Source organism: Coregonus lavaretus, assembly GCF_964263955.1.
Source record: "Coregonus lavaretus genome assembly, chromosome: 38".
In the NCBI taxonomy this organism is placed as follows: domain Eukaryota; kingdom Metazoa; phylum Chordata; class Actinopteri; order Salmoniformes; family Salmonidae; genus Coregonus; species Coregonus lavaretus.
Genome location: NC_140025.1, coordinates 15,633,356 through 15,654,347, shown reverse-complemented (window position 1 = coordinate 15,654,347; position 20,992 = coordinate 15,633,356). Strand labels below are relative to the sequence as shown.

The 20,992-nt window shown below is 45.4% G+C and overlaps 1 protein-coding gene across 1 annotated transcript in view; it reads left to right on the top strand.

Annotated features, from left to right (window-relative positions):
* LOC311112590 (partitioning defective 3 homolog B-like) overlaps window positions 1–20,992 on the top strand; it is a 194,157-nt gene that overhangs the window by 160,674 nt on the left and 12,491 nt on the right. The window contains exon 22 of the mRNA XM_084155734.1: window positions 18,098–18,174. Coding sequence (XP_084011860.1) covers window positions 18,098–18,174 — 77 coding nt within the window. The remainder of the gene's footprint in view (window positions 1–18,097; window positions 18,175–20,992) is intronic.

Here is a 20,992-nt window from a genome sequence, read left to right as displayed (position 1 = left end):
ATATCACCAGGCGCTATTATCATATGGGACTGTAATGGTGTACTTATTCATTTCCCTTTGTGCGTATGGTAACTAAGGATGATTTTGCAACAGGCAATTGCAATAAGGTTGTGAGTGTGGGCGTATATGTTTGGGTGCACACATTGGCATGTATTGCTCCCAATTGTGGAGCTGAGTCACAGACGATCCATGTTTTCTTAGAGCGTGGCTGGGTTTGTTTGGAGCTCTCTCTTGTTAGCATTAAGTGTTCTACAGCACCCTCTCTCTATATTTATCTCTCTTTAAGTAAATAACCATTAGGGTGGTGACATTTTCATCTGATCTTTTTAGCGTTACTACTCAACCTAAACAAACATGCTCTCTTTCACTTTCCTCTCTCTCTCACTTCTGGTTTGTGTGTGTGAACCGTCTAATAACGTTATCCAAACACTGAGACAATTAAAACCTTATGATCCCCGGTTCTGTTTGATCCATCGAAGAACATTATTAAAACGCTAAAACAACCTAACGATGCCTCTTGGAATCGGTTGTTGTGTGTTCCATCAAATACCCTTATTCAAACATGTAGACAATTAGGAGGCAGTGAGTGGGAGGCAACTCGCCATGATCTGATTGTTAGTTGCAGTAGAAACAAACACAACGTCAACAGCACAGCTGTAGGTGCTTCCCCTGAGGCAGCTGCTTATGGAACATTATCATTTAAACAGAGACACCAATGAAATCACAGGCAGAGACAGAAGGCATATTGAGACCTTATAGAAGCATGTTAAACCTATATACTGTATAGCCCATATAGAATATGTGAGGTAAACCTTGAGAACAAAATGAAATACTGTAAGTTACATGGAAAGAGACAGCAGACCAATAGAAGTTACAATATATACAGAGAAAGAGAGGGTGAGAAAATAGAATGCTTACAGAGAGAGAGAGAGAGAGAGAGAGAGAGATGTTTCAACGTTTCATTCAGTCTGGCAATTGTTGCGCCCATGTCTCCTTGCGTAGCCTATTTTGTGCCCTCCTTTCAGCTGTCTTTCTTTGCTCTTTTCAGCAGCCTAGTCTGGTCGCTTGAATGTTTTATAAAGATTTTATGACACTTGAGTATTGCGTTGCTGATACAAGGTCACACAAGGCCCATTCTTCCTTTATGTGCCTCGTACCGCGCTCTGAAAAATGGTTTCATTGAAAAGAATATAGAGCTACGTGTAGCGTTTCTCCATCTTTTTCAGTTTCACAGACAGACAATAACAGCAAACATAAAATACGGGTAGGTTTTTGTATGTGTCCTTTCTGTTTCATTGTTTGTCACTGTTTTGTCTTTAATGTTAAAAAGGGAGTACACAATCCTGCTTATTAACCTGCATACCTTATTTGTTTAGTCCCGTCTGGACTACTGCAACTCGCTGTTGGCTGGGCTCCCTGCCTGTGCCATTAAACCCCTACAACTCATCCAGAATGCCGCAGCCCGTCTGGTGTTCAACCTTCCAAAGTTCTCTCACGTCACCCCCCTCCTCCGCACACTCCACTGGCTTCCAGTTGAAGCTCGCATCCGCTACAAGACCATGGTGCTTGCCTATGGAGCAGTGAGGGGAACGGCACCTCTGTACCTTCAGGCTCTGATCAGTCCCTACACCCAAACGAGGACATTGCGTTCATCCACCTCTGGCCTGCTGGCTCCCCTTCCTCTGCGGAAGCATAGCTCCCGCTCAGCCCAGTCAAAACTGTTCGCTGCTCTGGCACCCCAATGGTGGAACAAGCTCCCTCACGACGCCAGGACAGCGGAGTCACTCACCACCTTCCGGAGACATTTGAAACCCCACCTCTTTAAGGAATACCTGGGATAGGATAAAGTATTCCTTCTAACCCCCCCCCCCCCCCCCAAATTGTAAAGTGGTTATCCCACTGGCTATAGGGTGAACGCACCAATTTGTGAGTCGCTCTGGCTAAGAGCGTCTGCTAAATGACGTTAATGTGCCCTTGAGCAAGGCACTTAACCCTAATTGCTCCTGTAAGTCGCTCTGGTTAAGAGCGTCTGCTAAATGACTAAAATGTAATGTAAAATGTAAAACATAAAATACAATAAGGGAATTTAACCAACAAGATATTAGATAGCCCCCAATTCCCCATCCCCTGATAAAATATCTCCAACTTAATACGAATTAAACCATTCCACAGCTCTTTGAGGAGAAAAGCGCAGATTGTGAATTGATGCTTCATTCAAACCATTTATCCACACATTACAGCTTTTTTCTCATCAAGATGAATATAGGTGTGTGTTTTGTGTGTTCTCTCTCTCCTTTTCATCCATGTTGTCAGTCTCAGTACACACCCACATATACCATCTGTCCAAGTACAGGGGCTACGTCCCAATTACAAGTACAGGGGCTACGTCCCAACTATTTTGACCAGGGCCCTATGGGCACTGGTCAAAAGGAAAGGGAAAGGGGATACCTAGTCAGTTGTAAAACTAAATGTGGCATCTGCATTTAACCCAACCCCTCTGAATCAGAGAGGTGCGGGGGCTGCCTTAATCGACGTTCACATCATCGGTGCCGGGGGAGCACTTGTTTTTGGGGGTTAATTGCCTTGCTCAAGGGTAGTGCACTATATAGGGAATACGGTGCCTTTTAGGACACAGCTCTAGAGGTTGTTATCCTGTCGAGGCATGATAATAATCCCAGAAACCCTAGACCCACTCCAATTTGCATACCGCCCCAACAGATCCACAGATGATGCAATCTCTATCGCACTCCACACTGCCCTTTCCCACCTGGACAAGAGGAACACCTACGTGAGAATGCTATTCATTGACTACAGCTCAGCATTCAACACCATAGTGCCCTCTAAGCTCATCACTAAGCTAAGGATCCTGGGACTAAACACCTCCCTCTGCAACTGGATCCTGGACTTCCTGACGGGCCGCCCCCAGGTGGTAAGGGTAGGTAACAACACATCTGCCACACTGATCCTCAACACGGGGGCCCCTCAGGGGTGCGTGCTCAGTCCCCTCCTGTACTCTCTGTTCACCCATGACTGCATGGCCAGGCACGACTCCAACACCATCATTAAGTTTGCCGACGACACAACAGTGGTAGGCCTGATCACCGACAACGATGAGACAGCCTATAGGGAGGAGGTCAGAGATCTGGCCGTGTGGTGCCAGGACAACAACCTCTCCCTCAACGTGACCAAGACAAAGGAGATGATTGTGGACTACAGGGAAAAAAAGAGGACTGAGCACACCCCCATTCTCATCGACGGGGCTGTAGTGGAACAGGTTGAGAGCTTCAAGTTCCTTGGTGTCCACATCACCAACGAACTATCATGGTCCAAACACACCAAGACAGTCGTGAAGAGGGCACGACAAAGCCTATTCCCCCTCAGGAGACTAAAAAGATTTGGCATGGGTCCTCAGATCCTCAAAAAATTCTACAGCTGCACCATCGAGAGCATCCTGACTGGTTGCATCACCGCCTGGTATGGCAACTGCTTGGCCTCTGACCGCAAGGCACTACAGAGGGTAGTGCGTACGGCCCAGTACATCACTGGGGCAAAGCTTCCTGCCATCCAGGACCTCTATACCAGGCGGTGTCAGAGGAAGGCCCTCAAAATTGTCAAAGACTCCAGCCACCCTAGTCATAGACTGTTCTCTCTGCTACCGCACGGCAAGCGGTACCGGAGTGCCAAGTCTAGGTCCAAAAGACTTCTCAACAGCTTCTACCCCCAAGCCATAAGACTCCTGAACAGCTAATCATGGCTACCCGGAGTATTTGCACTGCCCCCCCACCCCATCCTTTTTACGCTGCTGCTACTCTGTTAAGTATTTATGCATAGTCACTTTAACTCTACCCACATGTACATATTACCTCAACTACCTCAACTAGCCGGTGCCCCCGCACATTGACTCTGCAACGGTACCCCCCTGTATATATAGCCTCCCTACTGTCACTTTATTTTACTTCTGCTCTTTTTTTCTCAACACTTTTTTTGTTGTTGTTTTATTCTTACTTTTTTTGTTTAAAATAAATGCACTGTTGGTTAAGGGCTGTAAGTAAGCATTTCACTGTAATGTCTGCACCTGTTGTATTCGGCGCATGTGACCAATACGATTTGATTTGATTTGATTTGATAATGATAGTGTATATGATGTCATGTCGCCTCAGTGTACAGACTGGACAGTTGGTGGTATTTTTAGATGTGGCTGTCCATTCGGCTGCCACAGTAGCTGGCAGTGATGGCCCATACGCAGTAAGCCACATGCAACTGGCAGCCATTTTGGAGTTCCACTCTACCACAAATACGTGGCATAGGCAAGGAAAGGGTGCGTCCAAAATGAGCCCTGGTTAAAAGGAGTGCGCTATTTGGAATAGGGTGCTATGTCAGAGGCAGCCATACTTGGTATAATCCAGACATCTTTGGTATTCTGTAAATGTCTAACTGACTGAAAAACACCCAACTAAATGAAATAAAATTAAGTGTTCTACAGTCCTTTTCTGAAACGTCCATGTACCAAAGCTCGCGATTTACAGCGGAAAATGCCCTTGACCATGGAAGATGGATAGAAGACACATTGGCTTTGTCGCAAATGGCACCATATTCCCTACATAGTGCACTACTTTTGACCAGAGACCTATGGGCCATGGTCAAAAGCAGAGCACCATATAGGGAATAAGTTGCCATTTGGGATGCAACCATAATTGAAGTAATGAAGGGAGGAAAAAGGAAGGATTGAGGAAGTGAACTGGCAACCAGAGACGATAACTCGGATATCAGGGAGGGCGCTGGCAGTAGCACCTTATAACACCTTATCTCCAACTCATTACCCTGGGAATCACACACACACACACCACAGGGGCAGTGTGTTTGTGGCACATTAATGAACACAAGTCACAGATGAACACAGACACTCTATCAAACACACACCTACTCTATCACACAAATAGACACATACTACCAACACTCCACCCTCCCACACATTAACTTACACACACGCTCACAAAAGATATGACCCGTCAGCTCCGGAGCTGTCCCCCCCCCCCCCCCCCCCCGTAATGTTGTCGGGTGGACATCGATCACGTTGATGATGTTTTAATGTCAACTCCTGGGGGCAGATGATGCGAGCTGTGGCAGGCGGGCGTCGCTTCATAAACCTACCCTCCACATCATTAAGTAAACAAAAACCACCACCGTCACAGTGATGGATGGCTAGCGTGCCTCTTGTCTGATGGTGATGGTCTACTCTACTCCCAGGAGCACTGTGGGAGTGTGGGACGCCCAGGGGGCAAGAGAACCCAGAGTCAATGAGTCGATCATGCAGGTGTCCAGGCATAACCATAATTGTGTGTTGGGTGTGTAGAGCCTAGTCTTTTGAGCATGATGTTCCCTTTAGATGAGGGGTGACTGGGTAACTCTGGGCCGCGGTAACCGCAGGCTTTTGTTCAGGTCTAGCACTAACAACTCAAACAATGACTCGATCATGTGCCTGTTCAATTTAGACCTCAATAAGTTTGAATAGAAATGTTATTAGAGCTGAGCTGGAACAAAAGCCTGTACAGCACACACTACGGCCCTCCAGGACTGGACATACCCACCCATCCCCTACTGGAGTCTAGATGATCCCTGCTAGCAATAGTCAGACCATTATTTATTATCTACTCCTTAATCTAGTACATCAAAGTCTCATAGGAGGGAGCTAATGCTGTACTACAGAGAAGTGACCTGTGTGATGTTTAGATCAGTGACTGATCTACCACTGACCAGAGATCAGTCTTGTTTGGGCCTGACAGCCCAGCAGCACCAACACAAAGGGGTAATGGATGAGCTGGTGTGCTTTTCCTGCTGTGTGTGTGCTTACTGTGGGGGGCTGCTGACATACTGTAGCACAGTGGGTAGCCTACCGCATAATTATGTTGTGGACCGGAGGAGAGAGGGGGGAGGAGAGTGGGAGGGAGGGGGAAGGTGGGGGGTAGAGAGAGAGGTAGAATGATGGAAGCACGTAGAATGATGGAAGCACGTAGTGTGTTACTAACTACAGAAACGATTTCAGAACAGTCTGAGATGATGGGTGTCGAAATCCTTTTTCCTTTTGAGGTGGAACGACCCAGAAGTGAGAAAAGGGAGGTTTATCAACAGAGGGAGAGGGTAGAAGTAGGGATTAATATTTTCCCGAAATCTACCAAATTTCAATACCGGGAATAATTCATATTTATCCCGAGAGTCCCGGGAAATACTGCAAAAATCGGAAGTGCCCATATAAAGCGTTTAAAACCAAGATATGGCCACTATGGCAGGGTTCTCCCAAAACGAGTGGCGCTGCACCACATTTTCGGCTTGGCTGCGCCACTATGTAAAGATTTCACAGCAAGTGAAACTGATATTTAGTAATGATAGAGTAACAATTTTTGATCGCCAATGACATTGTTGTGAATTGCGTAACAGGCCGTCCATCATTTCCGAGCATTATCATGTTCCTCAATTAATTCAGCGCATTTCAGCAAGAGGCTATCTCAACACAGAGCACGCTCAGGACGCATAGAGCGCACCCGGAGTAGGCTATAGCGTTGTCGAATCATACAAACTTTGTAACGGCAGTCAAACAAAAGTCAAATGACCATAGTTGTTAAGCTTACTAGATAACCTCTTTCAACGAATGACAGAATATGTCCTATATTTGGCAAAATTGAGTTGATGATTATACAGATAGCAGATCAGGTCATGAATAATGGGGAGATGAAGTGTGTTAATAGTTTGAATATCAAATTATCTTAACGGAGATCAACTCTGTTTAAAAAAGAATATCCATATATATACTGTCACACGTTCTCTACGGAAGCTCTCATATGGGGAGCAAGTACGAGACAGCGCAGAGAAGCGGAGGAAATGTTAAAGCGGTATTTTGACATGCATAGGTAAGAGATGTGCTTTTGCTAGGAATTTTCATGCGAGTCAGGATATTGGGTTTCAGTGGGATTGGGACTGGATAGGAAAATAGCCTAGGCTCTATATGAGGCTATATAAGGCTACTACGTGAGTCAAGAGCAAAATAATACACTTGATTTAGGCTACATTATTGAATGCTAAATGTTTCTGATCAGTGATAGATGAACAAATGAGCTACCACTTCCACTTGTCCAGCAATGGATCAATTAACCAAATATACAGACGGAGACTCAGCGAAACATAATCACATTGATTATCACAGGCTTTTGATCAGGAGAAGGACAGGCTACTACGCGAGTGAAAAGCAACATCTAACATGCTAGGAAATGTTTTGATCGGTTAATATATGAGCAAACTAGAATAAGATGATCATGAGCACTTACCTCAATTTAGCTAACATTTCTCCTGCCTAATTGTTACCAAATATCCAAACGGAGATTCAGTAAAAATTTAAATCTGGCATTGCTTGTCTCAAAGCAGTGCGATGGAGCTGTCCCAATTAAAATGATCATCTAGGTGACCACACGACTATTGCTTGAAATTACTATAACGGTTGGATATGACTGCATTCAGGTCGCATGTGCAATCAGAATTTGAACACCCACACGATCTTAAACTAACACTTTTCAAAGACTGTTGGGTCCCTAACACCATGAGTGTTGCAAATTCCGACTTAAATTACCACTTTATTAGAGCTGATGCTGTTACACTTTCTCAGTGTTACAGAATTAACACCTGTGGTGTTACAGTGAGGGAAAAAAAGTATTTGATCCCCTGCTGATTTTGTACATTTGCCCACTGACAAAGACATGATCAGTCTATAATTTTAATGGTAGGTTTATTTGAACAGTGAGAGACAGAATAACAACAAAAAAATCCAGAAAAACGCATGTCAAAAATGTTATAAATTGATTTGCATTTTAATGAGGGAAATACAGTGGGGGAAAAAAGTATTTAGTCAGCCACCAATTGTGCAAGTTCTCCCACTTAAAAAGATGAGAGAGGCCTGTAATTTTCATCATAGGTACACGTCAACTATGACAGACAAAATGAGAAAAAAAAATCCAGAAAATCACATTGTAGGATTTTTTATGAATTTATTTGCAAATTATGGTGGAAAATAAGTATTTGGTCAATAACAAAAGTTTCTCAATACTTTGTTATATACCCTTTGTTGGCAATGACACAGGTCAAATGTTTTCTGTAAGTCTTCACAAGGTTTTCACACACTGTTGCTGGTATTTTGGCCCATTCCTCCATGCAGATCTCCTCTAGAGCAGTGATGTTTTGGGGCTGTCGCTGGGCAACACAGACTTTCAACTCCCTCCAAAGATTTTCTATGGGGTTGAGATCTGGAGACTGTCTAGGCCACTCCAGGACCTTGAAATGCTTCTTACGAAGCCACTCCTTCGTTGCCCGGGCGGTGTGTTTGGGATCATTGTCATGCTGAAAGACCCAGCCACGTTTCATCTTCAATGCCCTTGCTGATGGAAGGAGGTTTTCACTCAAAATCTCACGATACATGGCCCCATTCATTCTTTCCTTTACACGGATCAGTCGTCCTCGTCCCTTTGCAGAAAAACAGCCCCAAAGCATGATGTTTCCACCCCCATGCTTCACAGTAGGTATGGTGTTCTTTGGATGCAACTCAGCATTCTTTGTCCTCCAAACACGACGACTTGAGTTTTTACCAAAAAGTTATATTTTGGTTTCATCTGACCATATGACATTCTCCCAATCCTCTTCTGGATCATCCAAATGCACTCTAGCAAACTTCAGACGGGCCTGGACATGTACTGGCTTAAGCAGGGGGACACGTCTGGCACTGCAGAATTTGAGTCCCTGGCGGCGTAGTGTGTTACTGATGGTAGGCTTTGTTACTTTGGTCCCAGCTCTCTGCAGGTCATTCACTAGGTCCCCCCGTGTGGTTCTGGGATTTTTGCTCACCGTTCTTGTGATCATTTTGACCCCACGGGGTGAGATCTTGCGTGGAGCCCCAGATCGAGGGAGATTATCAGTGGTCTTGTATGTCTTCCATTTCCTAATAATTGCTCCCACAGTTGATTTCTTCAAACCAAGCTGCTTACCTATTGCAGATTCAGTCTTCCCAGCCTGGTGCAGGTCTACAATTTTGTTTCTGGTGTCCTTTGACAGCTTTGACCTTTGACAGCTCTTTGGTCTTGGCCATAGTGGAGTTTGGAGTGTGACTGTTTGAGGTTGTGGACAGGTGTCTTTTATACTGATAACAAGTTCAAACAGGTGCCATTAATACAGGTAACGAGTGGAGGACAGAGGAGCCTCTTAAAGAAGAAGTTACAGGTCTGTGAGAGCCAGAAATCTTGCTTGTTTGTAGGTGACCAAATACTTATTTTCCACCATAATTTGCAAATAAATTCATTAAAAATCCTACAATGTGATTTTCTGGATTTTTTTTCTCAATTTGTCTGTCATAGTTGACGTGTACCTATGATGCAAATTACAGGCCTCTCTCATCTTTTTAAGTGGGAGAACTTGCACAATCACTGTACATTAACTAGTTTTTGGGTGTTGTTTTAACACTATAGGATGTAAAGCCTTATTTGCATATTTATTTCCCAGGGTGCCTTTCCAGTGAATTTTAGTCATACCAGTACCACCCATGACTATGTTTGCTAGTGACAGAGATGATTGTTGCATTTTGTGGCTGTCAGTCCTGTAGCTTTCACCCAAGTGAGTGGCTAAGTGAATATTTTATCATAAATGTTTCATTATTTATCACAATACATAACGTTTTTGGACACCATACTTCGACAGCCTAGTTTTTAGTGATGGGTTGTTCACGAACTAACAGCTTTTTTTCATGGATCTTTTTAGTGAACGTTGGGAACCGAATCGCATCGGTGAAAGAGCCGTTCATTTGGCACCCTGATTTGCATACTGTTACTACTGCTTTTTGAGCTCAAAACAATGTTTTTCTGCAGATAAGTTACAAAATAATTATCTAAAGAGGGTGAATCCTCACTGCAGAAACAATAAATAGTGGGGCTAACATATGGAATTGTTTTAAGATGGTCATACCAAGGATCATTTTGATAGTTGAGTTTGAATTTTAGGACCCCTTTAGATATAAAACTTTTTTTTAATGAAACATTGAATTTGGCCTTAATGCTATTAGCCCATAGAAACGCATTGAATAACAGATTCATACATGGAAAAACACAGTCCAAAAAATGTCTAAAGGACGGTTGTTTTGAAGTGTCTGTCCTATATCTGAGAGTTATAAGAAAGATCAGGAAGCTATTTGCATTTATTTATTTATTTTTAGCCCCTTTTTTTTGGCACTAAACTACTTCCATATACACTGAGTATACCAAACATTAGGAACACCTTCCTAATTGATTTGCACTCAGAATAGCCTAAATTTGTGTGGGCATGGACTCTACAAGGTGTCAAAACCATTCCACACGGATGCTGGCCCATGTTAATAATAATAATAATAAGCCATTTAGCAGACGCTTTTATCCAAAGCGACTTACAGTCATGCGTGCATACATTTTTGTGTATGGGTGGTCCCGGGGCTCGAACCCACTACCTTGGCGTTTCAAGCGCCGTGCTCTACCAGTTAAGCTACAGAGGACCACATGTTGACTCCAATGCTTCCCACAGTTGTGTCAAGTTGGCTGGATGTCCTTTGGGTGGTGGACATCTTGATACACATGGGAAACTGTTGAGCGTAAAACACCCAGCAGCGTTGCAGTTCTTGACACAAACCCCGTTCATAGGCACTTACATATTTTGTCTTGCCCATTCACCCTCTGAATGGCACACATACACAATCCATGTATCAATTGTCTCAAAGCTTAAAAATCCTTCTTTAACCTGTCTCCTCCTCTTCATCTACACATTGAAGTGGATTTAACAGTTGACATCAATAAGGGATCATAGTCCCTTCCTATGTCATGGAAAGTGCAGGTGTTCTTAATGTTTAGTATACTCAGTGTATACTTCCATTCTTTTTTTTTTTTTACTGTTACCGGGCTACCTTCAGGCGAGTCTTTTGAGGCTTGTGGGCGTCATAGTCGCAAAACTGCAAACTCTGGCGCTCTAGGCAGGCTAAAGCAAATGCTACAATTATTTCAAGTATTTCAACCCAGGTCTGCTCTCTCCCTTCTCTCGTTCTCTCCCTTCTAAGCTCTTCTCACGTCAGCATGTCTATTGGACACTTTGGTATAACTGAGTGCCCAATTGTAACCCCCTTTCACATTTCACTGAACATAGTCTCCCTCCCTTTCCTAACTATGTCAGTCGCTCAGTTATTCCTGGAGTATGATACAAAGACTAACTTCTAACAGACCCATATAATTACATAAGCTGCAGTATAATTGAGAAGTTCGGCCTAGCCCAAATTGAAAGTGGGGACAAAAACTAGCCTTTAATCACAATAGCTATGCCGGTGCAGTGGCCCTCGCTCCAGCCCTGAAAGGTGTGTGTGTGTGTGTGTGTGTGTGCACGCGGCTATGGACTATGGTTAAGTGATTACCCTGTGGGTAAGTAGTTATGGGGCAGGGTGGGTCGGGAGGCTTTGGCTTGGCCCCCTGAAGAGCGCTAAACTCGTAACTGCCTTTGGTCTGCACATATTTCAGGTTTGGTGCCCTTGGATGGTGTGTGCCTGTGTGTGAATTTGTTTCTGGTGGGGTTCTAAAAAGAAAAAACGTATCACCACACACACACCCAGGTCATCCTAGTGCGTGTTTGTGCGAGTTTGTGAGTGCTTGTGTGTGTACGTATGCACGTATGTGTGTGTGTGTCCTTGCCTGCGTGCGGGTGCGTTACATTTATGTTTGTGTGTGTGTGCGCGTGTATGTGTTTTATCTAAGGCTTAGCTGAGGCTGGACTGGACGAGAACATTTACATTTTAGTCATTTAGCAGACACTCTTATCCAGAGCGACTTACAGTTAGTGAGTGCATACATTTTCATACTGGCCCCCCGTGGGAAACGAACCCACAACCCTGGCGTTGCAAGTGCCATGCTCTACCAACTGAGCTACAGGGGACTTTGGCTTGGCCCCCTGAAGAGCGCTGAACTCGTAACTGCCTTTGGTCTGCACAAACGAAGGAGACAGAGAGCTAGGGAGGTGAGAGAGAGAAGGAGAGAAAGATGCTTGCTTTTCGTAATGACAGAGTTACACTATATATACAAAAGTATGTGGACACCCCTTCAAATAACTCCGTTTGTCACATTTCTGCCCTGCTAGAGCTGCCCCGGTCAAATGTAAGTGCTAGTATTGGAGCAACAACAGCTCAGCCGCGAAGTGGTAGGCCATACAAGCTCACAGAACGGGACCTCCGAGTGCTGAAGCCCGTAGGGCGTAAAAATAGTCTGTCCTCGGTTGCAACACTCACTACTGAGTTCCAAACTGCCTCTTTAAGCAACGTCAGCACAATAACTGTTTGTCGGGAGCTTCATGAAATGGGTTTCCATGGCCGAGCAGCCACACACAAGCCTAAGATCACCATGGGCAATGCCAAGCGTCGGCTGGAGTGGTGTAAAGCTCGCTGCCGTTGTACTCTGGAGAGGTGGAGTGTGTTCTCTGGAGTGATGAATTACGCTTCACCTTCTGGCAGTCCGACGGACGAATCTGGGTTTGGCGGATGCCAGGAGAACACTACCTGCCCCAAAGCATACTGCCAACAATAAAGTTTGGTGGAGGAGGAATAATGGTCTGGGGCTGTTTTTCATGGTTCAAGCTAGGCCCCTTAGTTCCAGTGAAGGGAAATATTAATGCTACAGCATACAATGACATTCTAGACGATTCTGTGCTTCCAACTTTGTGGCAACAGTTTGTGGAAGGCCTTTTCCTGTTTCAGCATGACAATGCCCCCGTGCACAAAGCGAAGTCCATACAGAAATAGTTTGTCGAGATCTGTGTGGAAGAACTTGACTGGCATGCACAGAGCCCTGACCTCAACCCCATCGAACACCTTTGGGATGAATTTGAACGCCGACTGCGAGCCAGGCCTAATCACCCAACATCAGTGCCCGACCTCACTAATGCTCTTGTGGCTGAATGGAAGCAAGACCCCAACATCTAATGGAAAGCCTTCCCAGAAGAGTTGATGTTGTTATAGCAGCAAAGAGGGGACCAACTCCATATTAATGGCCATGATTTTGGAATGAGATGTTTGACGAGCAGGTGTCCACATACTTTTGGTCATGTAGTGTATGTTAATTGAACTGGAGACCTATGTTTCTGGCCAAAGAGAGACTGGGACCCTGCACCCCAGACGAGCAGCATTAGAGATAGAAGTTACACCTATGCACAGATCTAGGATCAGCGTTCTTCCCTCACATCCCTAGCCATAACCATAAGAGGGTATAATGACAAATTGACCTTAGACCAGCATCTAGAGACAAAGTCATCTTCAACCCTCAATCTGTGTTATCAGTGGCCTCTGAGCTTGTATATTCTGTTTTGTTTCTAAGTTTCGTCGGTGGCTTAGCTAGCTTATCTCCCGTTGTCTTTGGAATAGCTTTTGATATTGCCTTTTTTACCCTGTCCGCTCTGATGTTTCTTTGATGAATGTGTTTGCAGACACCCAACATGTTATGTGCAATACACACACACATTTATAATGTGTCGCATCAGTTCTCTCCAGAGTTTTCCTCCACTCTTTTCAAAGTCACGATGAGTCATTCCGAACACGGAACCCCCCCTCTCCTCTCCGTCCTTGTTCCCCTGCACCTCGTCCCCAGACACAAAGCGCTTCACTTCTCTTCTTCTCTTTGTTTTATGTCGGTTCATTCTGAATTCCGTGACCGCAGTCCCGACTAGGTTTTCTCAGATGAAGGCTACCGGGACTGATTTGGGCCTCTTTATCCCCGAGGCTCGAAGTCTTTGACCTACAGGAGAGTGTGTTGAGGTTATCATAATTTCCCATCTTTGATGTTGGCAGGCTCCCTGGGTGAAGATGCTGCCATGACTTGACAGAATACTGCAACGCTCATAATACTGGAAGCCCTCTGTCTATGTGTGTCTAGACTACGGGGGACATTTTCCTCTCACAAACACACGCGCTGTGAGCAAACGCACCGCAACATTTAAAATACATTTTACATTTACATTTTAGTCATTTAGCAGACGCTCTTATCCAGAGCGACTTATAGTTAGTGAGTGCATACATTATTTTGCAAACGCCATGCTCTACCAACTGAGCTACATCCCTGCCGGCCATTCCCTCCCCTACCCTGGACGACGCTGGGCCAATTGTGCAGGAGATCCGATACTGCAGCTCACCTGGAGCCAGACAAGCAGAAATACCCCTGTCCTCACCACCTCCACCAAAATCATTGGTCAGACCCTTTGTGGATTTTCCTCACACCCCTACCATTGGAAGTTGTAACCCTGAACATGAGGAGAACACCACTCAAACCCACAGTTGTGCCAATACCTTCTCCTGGAGATGTACCTCCTGCAGGCTTTTGCTCCAACCCTAATCTAGCACACCTGATTTTAATAATCAGTTGCTCACTGGGACCTTGATGACCGGTATCCAAACCAACTGTGTTACAACAGGGTTGAACTAAAACCCTGCACCCACATAGCTCTCCAGGGGGAGGGCTTATTTGGCCATCCCTGTTGTAGAGAAGTTACAAGTCAATCAGAGGCCGATGGGACAGCGCACCCCCAAGGGCTACAATCAAGTTGATACATAAATTACTGAACCTCAGCCTACCCCTGCACCCACCATCCTACCCCAATTTCCCAAAACAAGTCAATATAATTACAGGCAGATTGTACCATGTACTTGCACTGCTCAAGCTAGCTCTCCATTCCACTCTGTTTGGAAGTAACCTTACATGGCTGTAAGGGGAGGCATGACTGGGCCCCAAATGAGCCAGTCTAACCATCTGCTGCTAACTGCTAACGAGCTCTGGGAGTGTTTAGGGGACATTGGGGGGCACAGGGCTGCATGACTGTAGCAGTGAAGCGTCAAACAGACCAATACCACATGTACTGTAGGGCCAGATTGGCCAAACATAGGGGAGAGATCCGCAGAGTGAGATTTGATTAGAGACTGACTGAGCACAGTTTGTGTTTGTTTTACAAAACACCATGAGCACAGTTTGAGTTAGTATCGAGACACAGTTTCACTTTCTAGCAAGAAACAGTTTGAGTTTTGTGAGACACAGTTTGAACAAAGTAACACAGTTTGAGACTTCAGTCCCCCTGAAAGCACCCACCCTTCTGCCATGGCTAAAACTGTTCCCTCAGTGCCAGTTTGTTTCCCGAGCGGAAATCAATGGAATCTCATTACGGAAAATTATGAGGAATGGCTGATATCGGATGGATCTCGCCCGCCGCTGCTTCATGCCAGCCGACTGCAGGCGGGCGCGTCCGGTGCCAGCGGGAGGAGGTTGGGGGGGCGCCTTGTGCCAGGCTGCGATTCCTCACTGAGAGATGCGGCTAATTAGCATCAGAGATGGATGGATGGCAGAGAGAACACAAGCAATTACTCTGTTCAAAATGAGAGGGAGCGAAAAGAGAGAGGCTCAGAAGATGATTTTTTTTCCTCTCATACCTCCGTTTTACCATGAAAGCATTCCTCTTATTTTATGTCAAGACATTCAGACCCTCGTTTGAGGCGTATTGTATGCACGTGACTATAAATTGCGAGGGAAGTGAAGTGCTCCAGGAAATTCATTTCCTGTATATGCACAGTATTTTTGATGAATGCGACAGCTGGCTTTAGCTGCTTGATTGGTGTGTTTTTGCGGCACACTTAGTGGCACTCCAGACGCTTAGTTTTCTGGAAAAAACTAGCAAGAAAGGCTGATTTTTCGAGCTTGAAAATCAACTTTTCCTTTACTCTAAAGCCCCTGTTCTTGCTGTGTGGTTCTCCATTGGCTATGACGTCTGTCTTTTACTGTGAGGAAAAGTAGTCCATCAGTCTTGTATGGCAGTCTGTAGTCTGGTTAATTTCAAAAAGCTTTATTATCCATCAAATTTCATATGACAAAAGGGTAATCCATGGTGGGAAGAGTTGGCTGCCACATGGCACTCTTAACTGTCTCAGTGCAGGAGGGATACCCCAGCCTCTCACAATGCCCCATGGGCTGCTGTGGCCTGGCCTCTGCTGCTTAGTGAGTCCAGAGAAAGTATGGCCCTCTGTAAGCTACCCTGCCTGTAGAACACATTAACTCTGCCTCTGCGATCCACAGCAACACACACACACACATACACACACACACACACACACACACACTTACACATGACATCATCAGGCTCATAACCAAAATGTGTGTGAGTTTAATAGGAAACAAGATTTGATATGATCTGTTCTGTGTCCATCAATAGTTGTGGAGAGACTGCTATGAATATAATTTGTCTGCGCGTGTGTGGTTAATAAAAATGTTGGCTGAACGTCCATAATTCACTGAATCTAGATTCATACTCTACCCCGTTGCCATGGTGAGCAGTTATGCCCCGATTTGTGCATGTACTCGTGTGCGTTTGCATGCGCGTGTGTGTGTGTGTGTGTAGGATGGAGGTTCAGGAGGTTCAGACACACTCCAGGAAGTGTTAACCACCACCCCAGAGGAGTAAAGTCCTTTGGGCACACACACACTTTCCCTCTTCTATTATCTCTTTCTTTCCTTCTCTCTCTCCCTCTTATCTCCCCTCTCTCTCTCTTCCTCTCATCCTTTCTCCCTCTCTCCCCCATCTCTCCCTCTTTCCCAGAGACACATATGAGCAGACTTAACATGCAACAGAGCGGCTCTAACCTGAGCCCTGGCCCCCGGCTTACCGCTCTGCCTGGCTTCGTCCCAAATGGCACCTTATTCCCTATATAGTGCATTACCTTTGACCTGGGCCCATAGGACCAGCTGATAGGGCACTGTTCAAAAGTAGTGCACTATGTAAGCAATAGGGTGCCATTTGGAACATGGCCGACGAGACAAATGGCACACAGCAACTACAGCCATTACCCCGCACCTCTTTGCATAATGCCTTTAACCTTCACACAAAGATGGAGCGGCTCAATACTCAATACCCAAATGGCCTACCCCTAGGCATAATGTGGTTTATGCTCATGGTTTATGTCTAGCTCGAGACATGGAGGGTTTCTACATGAATTTTCAGAGGAGTAGGCTATGGGTATGGTGGTATGGTTAGGTAAAGCTTAGCCTTGTCTTGGCTAGTTACAGTTGCGGCCAAATACAGTATATTGGCACCCTTGCACTTTTGTTAAATAATAAGTTGGAACAACCCAGGCCTCTGGATAAATTGAAAATGTATATCAAATTGCATTTCTCACATGCTTCGTAAACAACAGGTGTAAACAACAGTGAAATGCTTACTTCCGGTTCCTTTTTCAACAATGCAGAATTAAAGATAAAACAATTATATAATAATGATAGTGACACGGAATAACTACACAGTGAATGTGTTGTGTGAGGAGGGGGATGTGGAGGTAAAGACCTCTCTTCAGGGGATTGCATGTTTTTGTTCCCCCCCCTACTAACCATTACTAACCCATACTGGATAATACAGTGTCCATATTAGGACAGACGCAGACAACTCTTCCTGGCACCAAGTTTTGGAGGCAACTCCTGCTGAGATTTTTAAAAGTCTGGCTAAGATCGATACAAGTCCTGCTGAGACTGAGGCGGTCCTAATATGGACGCCATACATTTTACTAATGCTAACCCTAATACAAACCCTACGCTGACCTTTTTTACGAGGAGCACGTGTGCACCTAAGTTGAAAAATGTAGGCGCACTCAAAGAAATTTAGGGGCACAATGGAAAATATTTGAGATATTAAAGCTAGAATCCTTAATTTTTCTAAATTTTAATTAGTGGTCGCACAGCAAAATATTTAGGCGCATATGCGAGTAAAAGGGTCCTTCCCTACCACTAAGCCATTCTGAGGCTTATCAAGTGATGGTGGGGGTAGACAGACATGTATTTGTAATAACATCATTTGCCCTCTCTCACTTGACTGTAGGCTACAGCTACCACTAACCCATACTAACCCTTACCCATATACTGTAACTAACCCTAATATGAACCCAAACACTAAGCCATCCGCAGGCTTATCCAGTGATGGTGGGGGTAGACAGAGACAGACAGACAGGTGTGTAATAACATTAACCATTATGTGCCCCTCTCCTCCACAGATGGCCGTGAGAGGACCTGATACCCACCCGGCACCCCGCTATGAGGACGTGGAGCGACAGTACGCAGCCCAATCCAGGTAGGCTGTGTGTGCGCGTCAGGGTTGGGCTCAATTCGAATTGAAGGGAGTTCATTTCAGGAAGTACATTTGAATTACAATTCAATAATGGAAAAAAATTCACTTATTTTCAATGACTTCTCAATCAATTGAAAAGTAAAAGCTATTTATTTGAAACGTTTTTACATTTCTGAATTTATATTTCAAATCACTTCCTGAATTGACTGCCAACCATGGTGCGTGTGTGCATGCACGTCTGTCTGTCTGTCTTGCTGTCTGTTTTAAGCCACCATCAATACAACACACACACGGCAGCAGAGAGAGTAATCCTCTTTAGAGCTTATAATTAAATCTGGAGTGTTTACCTTGAGAGAGCCTCCTCATCCCGGGAGTAGCCCTGATCAGCTCCTGGGAAACAGAAAGGATAGACGGAGGATGGATCCTTTCTCTGCGCCACAGAGGTCCGTCCACCTGGATTATGCATGAGCATGATGCGGTTCTGTGCGACTCAGTTAGTAGAGCACGGCCCAATGCCAAAGTCGTGGGTTCGATTCCGTCTGGGACCACCCATACGGAAATGTATGCACGCTCTACTGTAGGTCGCTTTGGATAAAGGGTCTGCTAAATGGCATGTATTATCATTAACAATTAAGACGTTACTCTATCCGTCTGACTCAACAACCTCATGTCAAATGGCACTTACACACGTGCACACATGTAGACTTAGTACATGCTGTACACATGCTCAAACAATCACACACTCTTTCCCCTCTACCCCCCACACACTCTGCTGTGTTAAAGTCCCCCAGCACTAACCAGACCACACAGACCAGGAGAACACACCCCGTAGATCGGTGCAGTGTGGTGGGCCTTGGAGACAACCAGGGCACACAGTGGAGTCGTGCGGAGAGAGCAGTCATTTCACGGGTTATTGCTCCGGCTGATATGAGGGGCACCAGGGAGAAGGGAGCGGAGCCACTCTCAGACTGAGATATACTAAAACTAAACAGAGCATACACTGACAGGAGCAGTGTGACTGACTGGGTCTGGAGAACTGTGTCTGTACTAGACTGTGAGCTAAAGCCTTTGTGTGTAGGCCCTTCCTGAGCTAATGCTAAGCTTATGCTAACACACGTCTCAGACTACATAACTCATGGTTACTCACAAAGGCTCCTCAGACTGTTAACCCCCTGAGCTAAAGCCTAGGTGTTAGTTTGGGGCGCTAACACAAGTCTTCAGGACTCAGACAACTTTTGGTCATCACACAATCCACCTCTGTTACAGTAGCACTGGTGGTAGCATCTTGGCACTGACTGAGGGGACTTTGTGGCAGTTGACGATAGTTGAAATCATGGGCGTCCATTGCTTTGGCCAGTGCTGTAACAATACAGTACCTTGCCTGAGACCTGAAGGCTTAGCTTAACTAAGTTAAGTTATCTTAGTTTAGCTACGTCTTCACTTCCATTGTCAAAGCTTATGTTTGCGCTCAGAGGGTTAACATGGTCTTGAGTCTTCTAGACCAGCATTTCTCAACTTCGACCGGCGTCGAATCGCAGGGGGTTAAATGAACTGTCGAGAGAAATGTCAGAGCTGTCGCTTAGCCCTCTCTTCTGATTTTAGTTATAGGTGTTAACCCCATAAGCATTTGTTCCACTCTCTGTGTGAGACTACAGTACACAGAGTGACAGGGCATTAAACCGCTGGTTGGGAGCAACACGTCTTCAGCACCAAAACAAAGAGAAAGAAAGTGCCGCAAGCACTGCCTCCGAATGATTCATTCCAAATCTTGTATGTTTGCTCTCTTGTTTTAGATGTTCACTCGAGGATGAAACACAAGCCCTGTACCCCAGAAACACTACATCTCCCCGAAGCGTCAATACCAAGATGGGGGACCTACATTTATTCCCGGAATTTGACAAAACAAAGAGAGAGAGATGGGGAGGTTGAGAGATGTATTTCTGAATTTTGGAGGGGGAAAAATACAGAAAGAAGGAGAGAGATGTGAAGAGAGGGAAGTGAAATAAATGTGTTTTTTCAAACCGAGCTGAACTTTGCGCGAGATCCCCCCCGGGCCCAGCTCATTGAAAGCCATTTCCTCTCAAATGAGTGTGTCTCTGCTGTGCGGCTGTGTTGCATTAGCATACATTTGGCCTGTCTTTTGTGAGGAAGGAGCCGACACTGGCTGGGGATGGGGCTGCACGTCTGGAAGTCCAGTGCCTTAGGGGGAATGGTGGTACCCCACTATCCTCCCCCAACCCATCCCAACCCCTGCTCCTGTAGTGGGGATCAGCTTTTCCCTACTCTGGGGTTTTGGTGCTTGGGGGGACAGGGAGAGAGAGGGAGTGAGTGGGAGGGAGGGGTAAAACACACACACACACACACTACCCCATATGGAGCACATTAAGGTCATTACTGATCTGAAGCACTGGGTCATGGGCTCCACGGCTCAGCCCCAGGTTATCCAATCAGAACGGCCCATGGCCCATAGGTGATTGGATTAGGCTGCTGATCTGGGGTTGTGTGCGGGAGGGGTGGTCGCTGGGCTGATAATTGTGTGATTAATGTGCAGCCGGTGGCCAGTGCTTCAGATAGAGGACTGATATTACCCTCATCAGCTGGGGTCTGCAGAAAATGTGTGTGTGTGTGTGTGGGTGGGGGGGAGGGGGGGTCTGAAGGGCACATTTAAAGGGGAATGGAAACACTAGGATTTAGAATGGCAGCTAATTGTAACTGTAAATCGCCATATTGGCATTGTTGTGTCACTGGCAGGAGAGAAACATTTTGAACTCCCAAAAATAGCTGAATTTACCGACTCTGATAATGAGTTTATTACAGAGAA